The 14,268-nt window shown below is 32.7% G+C and overlaps 4 protein-coding genes across 5 annotated transcripts; 2 read left to right on the top strand and 2 right to left on the bottom strand.

Annotated features, from left to right (window-relative positions):
• Positions 1-1,193: 1,193 nt before the first annotated feature.
• Positions 1,194-3,073, top strand: LOC145015903 (NAD(P)-linked oxidoreductase superfamily protein). Its single transcript, XM_078974374.1, has 5 exons — positions 1,194-1,439; positions 1,869-2,097; positions 2,195-2,494; positions 2,565-2,693; positions 2,775-3,073. The coding sequence occupies exons 1-5, from the start codon at positions 1,267-1,269 to the stop codon at positions 2,898-2,900; spliced, it is 957 nt and encodes a 318-aa protein (XP_078830500.1). The 5' UTR covers positions 1,194-1,266; the 3' UTR covers positions 2,901-3,073.
• A 350-nt stretch (positions 3,074-3,423) lies between these two features.
• LOC145015902 (metallothionein-like protein 1) lies at positions 3,424-4,385 on the bottom strand. Its single transcript, XM_078974373.1, has 3 exons — positions 4,080-4,385; positions 3,819-3,899; positions 3,424-3,679 (listed from the first exon to the last, which is right to left on the bottom strand). The coding sequence occupies exons 1-3, from the start codon at positions 4,148-4,150 to the stop codon at positions 3,589-3,591; spliced, it is 243 nt and encodes an 80-aa protein (XP_078830499.1). The 5' UTR covers positions 4,151-4,385; the 3' UTR covers positions 3,424-3,588.
• Positions 4,386-5,457: 1,072 nt separating this feature from the next.
• On the top strand, positions 5,458-7,239 carry LOC145015901 (soluble inorganic pyrophosphatase 6, chloroplastic-like). Its single transcript, XM_078974372.1, has 6 exons — positions 5,458-5,853; positions 6,090-6,250; positions 6,337-6,437; positions 6,558-6,739; positions 6,853-6,951; positions 7,028-7,239. The coding sequence occupies exons 1-6, from the start codon at positions 5,599-5,601 to the stop codon at positions 7,118-7,120; spliced, it is 891 nt and encodes a 296-aa protein (XP_078830498.1). The 5' UTR covers positions 5,458-5,598; the 3' UTR covers positions 7,121-7,239.
• Positions 7,166-10,660, bottom strand: LOC145015900 (putative sphingolipid transporter spinster homolog 2). Of its 2 annotated transcripts, none has more exons than XM_078974370.1 (15): positions 10,368-10,660; positions 9,956-10,087; positions 9,731-9,832; positions 9,533-9,637; positions 9,363-9,438; positions 9,180-9,254; positions 8,989-9,091; positions 8,819-8,867; positions 8,640-8,719; positions 8,476-8,552; positions 8,207-8,320; positions 7,988-8,107; positions 7,771-7,899; positions 7,607-7,685; positions 7,166-7,517 (listed from the first exon to the last, which is right to left on the bottom strand). In XM_078974370.1, exons 1-15 carry the CDS (start codon positions 10,457-10,459, stop codon positions 7,432-7,434), a joined length of 1,419 nt encoding a protein of 472 aa, XP_078830496.1. In that variant the 5' UTR covers positions 10,460-10,660; the 3' UTR covers positions 7,166-7,431. The 2 variants fall into 2 exon arrangements, with proteins under 2 accessions (XP_078830496.1, XP_078830497.1); XM_078974371.1 differs by having other exon boundaries at positions 8,825-8,867.
• Between the last annotated feature and the right edge of the window lie 3,608 nt (positions 10,661-14,268).

The raw sequence follows: 14,268 nt of genomic DNA, 5'->3' as shown, positions 1-14,268 counted from the left end.
TGTTTGTTTTTTCACTTGCATTAAGCTTTGAATTGATGTTAATAATATTTTTGTTGACCCTATTCATCCCGATGCAACAATTGGGAAAACCCTCTATTAGTATTTAGGGTTCTAAGATCTAACCATTTCCAGATTGCAATAAAAAGGACAAGAGTAAATACTATTAGTCGATTCTCGAAGGCTATGACGATAGGATTTCAACTGAGTAAAATCGGAATTTGTTGATCTTCGTATCTTGGCTGGGCAATCCAGAGGGCATGTGCTTGTTTCTTGAAATTTCTTTTCCAAACATCACCTGCAACTGTGATTGCAACCATGGCGGATTTTAACCATTAAATTCCTTAAATTACAGCAGATCTGAGCCTTCGTTGGTTTGTTTACTATAGCATCTTATTTTCATTTCTTCATATTACAACAACATTGTACTCTGAAAGATCTATCCAATTACAACAATGGTGGTGGTGGTGGTGATTGTGTTACTATTCTTGGCAGTAGAATTTAATTGAAATCTAGTTAGAGATAGATATGATGATCGGTGTATTTTGAGAAAAAAGTAAAATGACATGGATGATCGGATCTATATCTTGGCATGGCAACATCACAGATTGTATAGTAAAGAGGAAATTGACATTCTCTTACTTTGCAACTGTATGTGTTTGCAACAATGGCGGATCCACCATCTTCTTTGTCTGCATTCCCTAATTGCAGGTCTGAGCAGGTGGCGGTGGAGATCTTTCCGGTGCAGGTTTGAACCTTTGATGGAGTAAGGTTGTGCATGTGCTAGAATGGAGGCGGACACAACTAAAGTTAAGGTTTTGGTGGTGGTGCTCCATTAGAAAATGGTACTCCAGTGGTGATGTTGGGAAGATGTCGTCTAGGAGAGAGAGAGAGAGAGAGAGGGTAGGGCCCGCTTTTTTAATTTTGAATTAACAAAATATTAAAAATAAATAAATAAATAAAAACAAAGGGCATTTTTGTCTTTTTACACACACTTAACAGAATATGTTAACAAAATTAGTCATAAGAATCATTTGTATGAAAGGTTTGCTCCGTAAGTACCATTTGAAGGAAAAAAGTTTCATAAGAACTACTTTAGAAAAAATTACAAAACCTTAAGGACCATTCGTGTAATTTGTTCAAACTTTTTTTTTTCTTACAACCATATCAGTCCTGTTAAACAAAGTTCTGAAAATGAAATCCAAAACACCTTTCACCATAACTCAATAACCCCCCAAAAAAAAACAACAATCAGAGAGAGAGAGAGAAATGGAGAAGACGCTAGAACTTCGATCACTTGGAAACACAGGCCTCAAGCTCAGCTGTGTCGGATTCGGAGCATCCCCTCTCGGCAGCGTCTTCGGCCCTGTCTCCGATGAAGAAGCCATCGCCACCGTTCGTGAAGCATTTCGACTTGGCATTAACTTCTTCGACACCTCCCCGTTAGTAATTTTCACTCAATCTCTTGTAATTTACGTACCTCACTATTACGCCACTAAGTTTTTCTTCTTCGTTCCAAATTTGTGAGGAACACTCAAGACATATAATGCAATTTCAAAACCCTAAAGTTCCTATTCTGATTATCCTCCTCCATCAAATCATTTATTTAGAGTTAGCTTCACAACACCTCTGTCGAATAATGATTTTAATCTGAAAACTTTTTTCTTTAACAGTAATGAGTTAATCTAAAGTATTCCTTCAATCTCCATGGCGCATAACGTGATCTTATCTAGTTTATTAGCGATCAAGCCTTCAAGCATCATTATTGACTGTATTTCGATCAACTACAAGCAGAAAGTTACCAAAAATTTCTCACAAACTATCACATTTTTCGGATCTGGAAATTGATCTTCCTTGTGTTTGTTCTATAGGTATTACGGAGGAACATTATCTGAGAAAGTCCTTGGAAAGTCGTTGAAAGCTGTTGGAGTTCCCAGAGATCAATTCATCGTATCAACAAAGTGCGGGAGGTATAAAGATGGTTTCGATTTCAGTGCCACTAGGGTTACCCAAAGCATAGACGAAAGCTTAGAACGTCTACAGCTCGATTATGTCGACATATTACAGTGTCACGACATTGAATTCGGCTCACTCGATCAGGTACTCAAATCAATCATATGAACTCTTCGATTTCCTTCATCAACATCAATCACTCATCAATCCATCTATATTCTATCATATCAATCATCATTCCCAGATCATAAACGAGACAATTCCCGCACTCCAGAAGTTAAAAGAAAAAGGGAAGATCCGATTCATTGGTATAACAGGACTTCCATTAGGAATCTTCAATTATGTTCTTGATCGAGTACCATTAGGCACCATTGATGTAATCCTTTCATATTGTCATTATGGAATCAACGATACAACATTGGAGGATCTACTTCCATATCTGAAAAGCAAGGGAGTTGGTGTGATCAGTGCTTCACCTTTATCAATGGGACTTCTTACAGAAAATGGCCCTCCAGATTGGCATCCAGCTTCATCTGAACTCAAGGTATTCTTTGAATCTTTGATTCTTTTATCAAATTGGTTCTTATTTTTCAAATCTCTGTGTTTGATTTCAGGCTGAATGCCGTAAAGCTGCTGATTTTTGTAAAGGGAAAGGGAAGGATATATCGAAAGTGGCTATGAAATACAGTTTGTGTAACAAAGATTTTTCTTCAATACTAGTGGGGATGAAATCTGTTCAACAGGTTTGATATGATTTTAGGATTAATGGTGTAAAATTTTAGGTAATAAGTTGTGTTTCTGATTGTTGATTTTTGTAATAACAGGTGCAGGATAATGTTGCAGCAGCTATGGAAGTTATGAAGGGTGAGAAAGATGAGGAAATTTTAGTTGAGATTGAAGAGATATTGAAACCAGTGAAGAATCAGACATGGCCTAGTGGTATTCAATGAATTTAAGTTTTGTTACTTTTTTTTTTAAATGTAAATTTGTGTGATGGTTGTTGATGGCTTTATATCTTTAAAAGAAAGTCTATCTTCATTCATTGTTATGTAATGCTAAATTATCCAAATAAAATATGGACCTAATTTCCTATAAAAGTATCAAGAAGCTATTTGCTACTTAATTACAATGACAATTATAGATCAAAATGCTGATTAAGTGGAATCCAACTTTGATATGATTTTTGAATTGACAAACACAACAAATTTGATTTTAGAAATTAGAAGTGATGCAATACAGCTATACAACTAATGAATGCCATTTTACGATTTCTATCATAATTTTTTACAAAACAATGGTTGAAACATGAAAGAATTGATCATATTCAGAGAAAACCAACCATCGGTTCAAAATCAGAAATTCCATATATGGTTGTAAAAAGTCCATAAAATAAGAAGGAAAAACACATAACGAGTCATCTACTTCAGTCGCTAACAAAATTGCTCCATTAATTGTTGGTAGATGAAACAAACAAAAACAAAATCTCCATGGATGCTTTTATTACACTAAAAAAACAAAAAACAAGACTACTGCAAATATTTGTTATATCTAACTAGCTTCATTTTCTAACATGCTAAGATACCATTGTTAGAACTTAGAATAGAATACCCATTGCCATTGGTGATTTGATCGTCTTCTTCATTTGCAGTTGCATGACTCACATGTGCATGGACTGCACTTGCATCCTCCATTCTCGCCGGCAGCCTCTGCACCTCCGGCCATACGCCCACTGCAACACAACCCATAAACTCGTCATTAATCACCACCAAATTTCATTTCGATTTAGCGATTTTTGACTTGCAATTGCCAATGGAAACCCACGAAATTGAAGGGGGGGAGAAAAAAGAAGAGGAGATCAGATTACGTACGTGTTGTTGGGTGTAACACCGAGAATAAGCGTCTCAGTGGTGGTATTCTCGCCGGAGATCGTGTCTGGGTACATCTTGCACCTGCAACCAAACATCAAAATCAAAATCAAACATTAGGAAATCTAGAATGAGAATTCCAAGGGAAAAAAATTAAGATCACAATCGATTTCGATTGATATTCATATTCAATTGAACAGAAAAAGGGGGAAATAGATCAAATCAAATCAAACTGTCAAATAATGAATATCAATGAAAATTTACCCGCCACAGCTGCTTCCACACTTGCAACCAGAACCACAGCCACATTTACCAGCACAGCAAGACGACGACATTGTTGATTCAAAAATCGAATCGAGTAGAAGATTTGGTTATGGAATGTATCAAAGCAAAGCAGTCTCTGTTGAACGAGTAGTTTGGAGGTTATTTTGATCACTGCTATTTATGCGCAGCAGCAAGAGGGAGCAGTGTGTAACAGTTATTGATCTTCACCCTCCACGTATCACGAAATCTTCATGCACACCTATTTCACCGGTAATGGCGGTGATAGGTGTTGATGATCCGGTTTTATATGCGGGCCCGGATCTTAACACGTTTCTCGTATTTGATTACCCGGTTATTCATTTGAAGCAATCCATGTTCAATATTAAAGTGATGGGTAAATTAATAAATGATTATATTGACTTTTTAGGATTAAACTCGATTTTTTTTTTTCTTTCTAAGTGGTCTTTATGTGTTTTTTTTGGTCCTTTTAACATGTTTATCATGACTTTATTGATTTACATAATAAAATAAAATAAAACCTTAATATTTTTTTTTCTTTCGAAAAACTGTATTTCTTTTAAAACCTTCACGTTTTGCTAACTTTTTTATTTGAACGAACTCTTTTTTGTTTTAATTCATAATTTCTATGTTTTTATATGTTGTTATTTATAGTGTTTTTGATAGCTTTCAACAATAAAATCTGACATTGACAAGTGATTTAAAAAAAAATGATATGGTGTCCAATTTTGTTGGCAGAATATATACCAAAATCCATTTAAAAGATATTCGATGATTGTTAGTTACATGTGAAGAACAATGATTTAAGTTGAGTTGATATCTTAGATCGTTTTGAGTTTGGAAGTTGTTTTGAGTTTGGAAGTTGTGTTTCTGTTTGATTCTTAAAACAAGTTAAGATGTCAAACCAGATTATTATGGATCAAATTACTTTTAATGTTGAAAATGTTTATAATAGAGAAGAAAACATGAAATATGGAATTAAATTTCAAAGTATAGATTGAAGTTTGGAATCTTATATTGTTTTTCGAATCAAACATAATGATAATTTCCAAAACTCCAATCTATCTTGGGATCTTATTTCAACTTCATTGTTTATATGTTAGAAAGTTTTTCAATCTTAGGTTGAGGTGCTTCAAACAGCGTAACAACAAACCAAAACCACTTTGTCCAACCAATGATAAATCATGGAAAAATATATACCAAGTATATATACGTAACATACTCACAGTTAAATAATTAAACGTAACCTTAATTTAGATAAAGATATTGTTTTTATCGTAAGAAATTGTGTTGGAATCTTTCCATAAAAACAAAATAAGTAAAGTAAAAAAGAATACGCCACTTGTGATTCAGCAAATATCTTATTGTAAGAAAATGGAGTGCTGAATCAACATACTGTCAGTATCTACTACATAATCAAGTGGCTTGTAACGCCTCACGCTTCACTCTCGTCTCTTCACTGTAATCGGAACCCGAAACCTCCTTCTCTACCCATCCATCAATGGCTGCCACTAGACTCATGGTGTCAACAACCAACATCGGGACATCATCTTCACTACTCTTCAAAGCCGCCGCCTCACCATTCTTCAAACCACGCCATTTCAGCCTGTGCTTCAATAACACCTCAAAGTTAGTTTCGAAGAAGAGGAGTTTCACTTGTTCGGCTCTTTACAGGCCTGATTTCCAGATCAAGGAGGAAGGAACGCCCGAAACCCTAGATTACAGAGTTTTCTTCGTCGATAATTCCGGCAAAAAGGTCAACATTCATCTCTCTTTCCGATTTTTGTGTTTTCGATGATTAACGTTCTAGGGTTTCGATTATCTTATTCGATTTCGATACATTGCTTTAGATGTATGAAAAATGTATGATTGGTGATGATATTAGGGTCGAATGTGTATGCAGTATGGTAATTATTGATTTAGGGTTTAATTGTGAATACGTGTTGATGGAATCATGGAATTGGGATATAATAATGTGATTTATTGTTTCAGATTTCACCATGGCATGATATACCATTGCATGTTGGTGATGGAACATTCAATTTTATTGTTGAAATTCCAAAAGAATCAAGTGCAAAAATGGAGGTTGCTACTGATGAAATCTTCACACCCATTAAGCAAGATACAAAAAAAGGGAAACTTAGATACTACCCGTAAGTGGTTTTGCTTTTTCTATTAAGCTGTTCTTTTTGTATTAAGTCAAAAAGAAACACTCATATAATATACCTTTGATTCTCAGGTACAATATTAACTGGAATTATGGATTGCTTCCACAAACATGGGAAGATCCATCATTTGCAAATCCTGATGTTGATGGAGCATTTGGAGACAATGATCCAGGTAACTTTAAGAATCCCATTTTTACCAATTTTTTATTAAATGATTGTGTATGTATGAACTATGAAAGATTTTGTTAACTTCAATCTAATACGCCAAATTCTTTTAATTTTGATATTGTAGTTGATGTGGTTGAAATTGGTCAAAGTCGTGGGAACATTGGTCAACTTATGAAAGTCAAACCTTTAGGTTGTCTAGCTATGATTGATGAAGGAGAACTCGATTGGAAAATTGTTGCAATTTCATTGGATGATCCAAAAGCTTCACTTGTTAATGACATTGATGATGTCGAGAAGCATTTTCCGGTATTAACCCTCTTTGACTTTGACTCAACTCTCAATCTCTTGTATGTGCAAAAGACAAAAATGCCCTCATTCTTTATCGTCGAAATTAGCCCTAATTAATGACTTTTGTTTAGGGCACACTTACTGCAATTAGAGATTGGTTTAGAGACTACAAGATTCCTGATGGGAAGCCTGCCAACAACTTTGGTCTTGGCAACAAAGCAGCTAATAAGGTAATAAAGTAATAAACTTGAACATTCTTTAGGGGTATTTAAGTAATTTTAATAATTTATGAAATTAATCAAACAGGCATACGCACTGAAAGTGATCACGGAGACAAATGAGTCATGGGCTAACCTAGTCAAAAGATCAACTCCAGCTGGGGAGCTTTCGCTTGTGTAGTATTAAATGCAAAATTTCTAAAGATTTTCAAGTTAGAATGAGACATTTTAAGCAAAATTTTTTCATAAATCAAAGATTTCATTTGGTATGAAATGAAATTCAAGAACTACTTTTGCATATTTCATACATGACAACTTAAGAACTCTCGATGTCTTATTTGGCACCTTTTTTTTCCCCTTCAAAATTGCTCGACTTGAAAATTATGATCCGGATTCGGTTATTTCGCCTTGGAAAAATGTTGACTGGTCAAAATCGATGATGTGGCATTATGATGGAAATTATTTTAAAAAATCAACATTCGTTTAGGTCGTCTAATCATCGAATGGATTTGTCTTGTTTGACTTTTTTGGATTTTCAATATCTTCATCATCTTTATCAACAAATGGAATAAAAATACCTGCATAAACAAAATAAATAAATAAATAAAAAGTGGAATTTAATCATGGGTTTAGGGTATGTTTGACAAAAATAGTTTGGGAAAAGTACCTATACACCATATTCCAGCTGCTAAAAACAATACGGTTGTCAAGATTAATGTGGATGTTCTCCAGTTTCCAATATGGTCCTGTTAATTATGAAAAAAATATATATATATATACAACTACTAAACTTATTTATTTATTTTTTATATAAAATGTAGAAATACAAACCTGCATAACTCCAACAAGTGGAGAGGAAGGCACATCGCCAAAGATATGAATTGATACAGTAGATGCAGCCATAGCCAATGGTCTTAAGCTTGGTTTAACAGCATGAATAGAAACAAAGTTTACAGGACCCTGTAGTGTGGGGAAAAATATTTATTTATTTTTTAAAGAAAATAATGTTTGATCAGAGGAGATGATTTAAATAAAAAGGTTTATATACCTGAGTGGCAAAAATGAGCATTTCTCCAATAAGAAAGAAAACCATGAAGACGTACATGTTCTTGAAACAAAAGGCACTAAAGCAAAATATTGCCCCGAAAAACGTTACTGTTGAAAGAAGCTGTGGAGAGTGTATAAAGATGACATTTAATTAATAATTAATACAAAATCCATTAATTTGATTAAATTAATTATATATAAATGTTAGAATTGTGTGTACCTTAAAAGCATTAGGGATTGTGGAATCAAGTTTATCAAGGACAAAACCTCCCGTTAATGTCCCCACAATTCCACCCACAATCGTGATTCCTCCAAACATCATGTCAGCATTGCTCTACAAACGTTAATTAAGGCTTAATAAATACAAGAAATACCAACCTATTTTTATTTTGTATTTTTTATTATAGAGTTTCTTTTTATTACAACATTATATTTTGAAAATGTCACCGATTATCTTTCAAATACAAAGCAATTGTATTTCTCACGTACCATATGATATATGCTATAGCCAGCCTTTGGTCCCCAATATGAATAAGCACCAATCACAAAATTGTACGCAATATAACCTACAAAAAAAACCATTCAAAAGTAAACAATTAAGATACGCCACGTCATCATTTTTTTCCTTCAAGTTTCTTTTAAAAAAAAGGTACCTAAAACATTTACTATATATATTTTCTCATTCATAAGCTCTTTAATATCTTGGACAATGCTAGTAGTTTGAGCATCAGCCCTGCAACAACACAATAAGCATGTAATAATTTAAATATCATTTGTATTTCAAAAGCCATTTTTTTATTTTTATAAATAATAATATAATAGAAGAACAAACCCTAACTTGTCTTTTGAAGATCCTGCGGCATTTTTAGCATTCGTAATACCTGTGTAGAAACAAACCATGAGCCAAAAGGGTAGTTTCTAAGTTTCGTCATAAACATGGTAAATACTGATACAAACAGTGAAAGCAGATACTGGAAATAAAGCAGTATGCTAAAAATATACCTTTGAGATGCAAAGGTTTCATTACAAAACCCAAAATAACAAATGGCACCATCATAACTGCTTCACTTAAAAACGCGTATCGCCAACCATAACTACCTCCAACCTGAAAATATAAATAATATTTTTTTTAAATAAAAATTTAAAAAAAAAAAAAATTAAAAAACTAAAATAGAGAAAAAAACATCACTTGCCAGTCCACCATAAACATAACCAAGTGCAATTCCTGTTGGTATACACATGTAAAATATTCCTAGCCATGCTGATCTCTGTAATATTAATAAATTAAAATAATTAAAAAAATGATTATATTAAATTATTTATTATTATTATTTTATTTATTAATAAATGAAAATAGAAAGAATCCACAAGAAAACCTGTTTTGGTGGAGCATTTTCATCAATGAATGGAGCTGCAAGACTTATAAAAGAAGCTTCACCAACACCAACTAACCTGAATTTTTTTGAAAGATTTACATCATGTTGATGATGTGGCATATTTGATTGAAAAAAAAAAAAAAAAACTAAATTTTTATTTAGTATCTTACATTCGACAAACTGTAATTGACCAAAAACCAACTGAAATTCCACAACCAATTGCAGCAAAAGTCCAAATTAACAAACCAACTGCAACTAGCCTAAAGGGATTCATGCTGCATATTAAAAAAACACCAAAAATGTAATTCATCATGACAAAGAATAAATAAATACATAAATAAATAAATAAAACACCATCTTCATATTACCTCTTGGCCATGGATGCAAATATTGGAGATGCTATAAGAAGTCCAACCATGAAAGCAGAAGATAGAACACCATCTTCACCATTGGTTAAGTGAAACTCACCCCTGCAAAACACAGAAAAGTGAAAAGACGATAGTACCCTTAGGGTTTCAATTTCAAGGACAAGATAACAAGTATATATATTATATAATATGTTTCCATGAATTGAATCCAAAAGTAAGACTTACTGAAGTCCAGTACCACTTGAACATTCTCCAGAAGGTTTGCAAGTTTCTGGAACCCCGTTTACACCAGTACTCGCAATTACTCCTCGATCCAAATAAGTTATCAAGTTGATCACACAGAATAATCCAAGCAACCTGTTAATATACACAATCAATTACCCAATTTTATCAACGAAACTTCCCTATTGAATCCTGCGATTCATAAAATATATATACATAATCGCCTAAAATGAAACATTTAAATACTACGATCGAACCTCAATGAACACAAACGATACCAAAAATGTCAATCGATTTTAGATAGAAGAAGAAGAAGAGGGGAAGGGATTTAAGATCTGCGAATTCGCACATTTTGAAATAGGTTTAATTCTATTCTACAACAATCATAGATTCAATTAACGATGATTAGTGTTACCTCCAAGGGGTGAACCAAGAAGTATCAGCTGAATCGTTGTCAATTTCAATATCAATCGAATGTTTCTCGGATCCTTTCTCTACAGCACCCATGTCATGTAATGCCTGTGATTATCGAAGGTTTTCAGTGGAGTTTTGTTCTTGAAGAAGAAGAAGAAGAGACTGCAAAACTTTTTTGTTGTAAAAGAAGAAATCCATCTGATTGACATCCTTTTGTTATACTGCGAACAGGTGTCAAATTTTCATTTCAAGTTTGCTTAATTTCCTTACCCCTTTTTGTGTTATGATGTTCTTAGGTGGTGTTCCGTGAGTCTCTGAGTCTGGATTTATTTCTCTTACTTCCTATTTGGAAGTTTGGCATTTATTGCAATTTCTATCCTCAAGTTTCAATTCTGACAATTTACAACCAAACTAGATTTATGCTGGCAATGGGATAAATAGATGACTAGGTTCATTGAAAAGCAACATGAAACTTTGAAATCTTACGTAACCAAGAGTAACAAGTTATTACTTTTAGCCTTATATTTGTTTCTTTTTTCTTTTCACGTTAAGTACATATGTATAAAAGGGATCAATGGAAGTGAAAAACCATACATAAGATGTGTTTCTTTTTTAATAGATTTATAAATCGTATGAATGGTTGTTTGATAAAACCGAATCATTTACTGTTGAATGGTTAGTATACCTCTTGATAATTAAGAAAATTTGGGGTTCCTTAATTGTTTAGAGGTTATATCAAACTCGCTAAATACTAACCGATTATCAAACAACCAATGGCGGATCTAGAATTGAAAATCATATAGTTTTCTAATTAAGTGAAGTTGATAAAAATAAAAAAGACAACAATACTTGTGGCAGTTGGGGTCGTATACTTTGAAATATTTAAACAAATATCTAATAGTTATTTTAAAACTCTTCAAATTTTACCCACATATGTTTTATACCTTGAAATATTAGCACAACTGTATCATTACTAATAATTTCTAAAATAATTTTTTCAATATATATGACACTAAAAATTTATCATCCATTCTGTTGTGTGTTAGTGTTTATCAACTTTATTGCTGAAAATATACATTTCACACTAATGTTGCAATAGATATGATCAATGTAAGTTTCAAGATAAGATAAACCTTATGAAAGATTATATGATTCCTTTCTTCGATCATCTTTTTCTAATACTAATACTATAAGGTATGTGTTAATCTATAAAATTAAAAATCTAGGACCCACTCTGCCATTCTATAAAAAAAAATAATCTAGGACCCACCTTTCTATGTCTAAGATTCATCCTTCCAAACAGTCCCAATACTAAAGTCATTTTATCATTACGCTTCAAATACCAATTTAATAGTATTTGTCAACTTTAACATTTAAGAGTATTAATAAATATTAATGTGAGAGGGCTTAACCGATTAAACTCCTTAAGTCCAAAAGAAACATCCTCTTACTATTCATTCACATGGGAACCAAAATGCATACTAGTGTGATGTTCTTCAATAGTCCAATTGGCTGATGTACAGGGACTGTTTGTGATTAAAGTAAAATGGCAGGGACCAAATATCGATAACTAGAAAAAGCCATTTCCTTCTTAAACGGTGGGACCTCAAGAAAAAGCGCGCGAATTCTATTCATTAAATTGAGCCCACGCGCACATTCCACTCCATCTCCTATAGTCCTATCCAATCGCCGTCGCTCACTGTAGCTAAGGTTTTTCAGCATATTCAGCGTATTTTTTGATAATTCCTTCTTTTGTTAGCAGAATTTAATAAATATTTTCATAATCATGCAATCTTTTAGATAATTTATTGCTCCTTTAAGAATTATATCGTTATTTGGTTAATGCTTATATATCTACTCACATTTGACAATCATAAAATATTTTAGGAAAATTACAGTTGAAGCAAGAAATATTGAAAGTCGGTAAGTTAGATTTTAAAAAAAATGGTTAAATAAATATGGTTGAAGCAAGAAATGTTGAAAGTTTGATAAGTCAGATTTAAAAAATAAAATAAAATTGGTTAATAATTTTTTTTGAAACTTTATTCTTTTTGTTTTCTCATGCAAAACAGTAGACTACCTAAACAGAAAAATTATATAAATTGGCTACTTTTGGATACAATCAACCCAAAAAAAAGTAATCAAAAAACGTATCGCCAAAATCCAAGGTTAATTTTATTTTTTTAAACTTAGATGATTTTTATTTTCTGTTTTTTACTGCCACAAAATGTGAAAATAATAATAATAATAATAATAATAATAATAATAAAATAAAATAAAATAAAACCCTAACAAATTTTGTATGAGTTCATAAAAATAATAACTTTTTAAGATTGGTTGATATAACTAACCACATTTTATTTAGTGTTATAAATATGTATCAATCTTTTAAATGCATAATTTTTTTTTTTGAACGGAGAAAATATATTGAAAAGAAAACTAGTGAGACGCTAGCAAAAGTTACATATGAACGGAAGTTAAACTAGGACTACTACACCAATCAAACCAATTTAATGAGTGAAACTTAGATTTATAAATAAAATTCGCCACCTTCATGGGATTGCATCTAAAATCCCGAATGAACCACAAAAAAGAGCACTCCTAAACTTGACCTTAATTTTGTTCAACCCAAAAGCACCAATCTGCGACAGAAGGCTTAATAAATATAAAATAAAAAAACAGACCAAATTTTAAACCAGACCCAAATCTCATAAGCTAAACGACATCCAAAGAACAGGTATTCCACCCCCTCCCCAGCCCTCAGCGACTCCACAAAAGTAACAAAGAGATGATCTAATCACCATCCGTCTAGCAACGAGATTAATAGCCACCATAATCCTATTCTTCAACAATCTCCAAATAAAAAAAGTTGACTTTTAGGGGCATCCAATTCACCCATAAGAAATCGAAGACATCACTAACAACACCCACTTCCATCATTAAGGGTGCGTTTGGTTGTGGAAAAAATTTCAGTTTTCTAGGAAAATTTTCCAATAAAAATGGAAATTTTGAAAACCCGTTTGGTTCATTCAGCTTTCCAAAATTATCAAGAAAATGAAAATTTTCAGTTTTTCAAATTGTATATAAATTAGAAAAGTGATTTTTACAGTTTTTCAAAGTTCTAAGATGGAAAATGAAAACTCTCCCGGTATCAACCAAATGCGCTTTCTAAAATTTTCATTGGAAATTGAAAATGAAAACTCAACTCTATTTTCTGAAAACATTTTCTTAGATGCTCGGTTTATTGGTAAATGATATCGGCTTAACGTAAAGATTTTAATAGTTTTCATGCAATATCAGGTTTGCAAATTCCTCTTCATAAATCAATAAAAATGAAATTGAGATGGATTATTCAGTGGTGCAAAACACAGCTAATGTTGCGGGTTGTGCAGTTGATCAATTCCTTTTTTTGTACTTAGGGGTTCTGATAGGAGTTAGTATGGCTTGTCTTTCTAGCTTGAATCCGATTTTGTCAAAGTTTAAGGAGAAATTGAATGGATGGCAAGTAAAAATGATGTCTATTGGTGGAAGATTTTCTTTGATCAATATTTGGAGCTTTGGGAATATATTATCTTGCTTTGTTTAAAATGCTTTGTAAGGTTGGTAAAATTTTGGAAGTAGCTAGGGTAAATTTCTTTTGGGGAGGAGAACTGGATTAGAAAAAAATGGCTTTAGTTAAATGGTCATATGTTCTCGCTTCTAAATAAAGGGGAGTACTTGGTATTTGAGAAGTTGATTCAATCCATACATGATAGAATTGGTGATTTTGTGGATGATGGTCATAAATTCAAAAATGAAGGTGTTTTGGTCTTCTAGTGTTAAAACTCCATAAAAATCAAGTTGTTTCTTTGAATCTGATACGAAAGATGATTGGAGATGGGAGAGACACTAAGTTCCGGAGG

Source organism: Lactuca saligna, chromosome 9, assembly GCF_052625555.1.
Source record: "Lactuca saligna cultivar CGN05327 chromosome 9, ASM5262555v1, whole genome shotgun sequence".
NCBI classification, from domain to species: Eukaryota; Viridiplantae; Streptophyta; class Magnoliopsida; order Asterales; family Asteraceae; genus Lactuca; species Lactuca saligna.
Note: the sequence above shows the minus strand (reverse complement) of the source record. Positions and strands in the feature narration are given on the sequence as shown.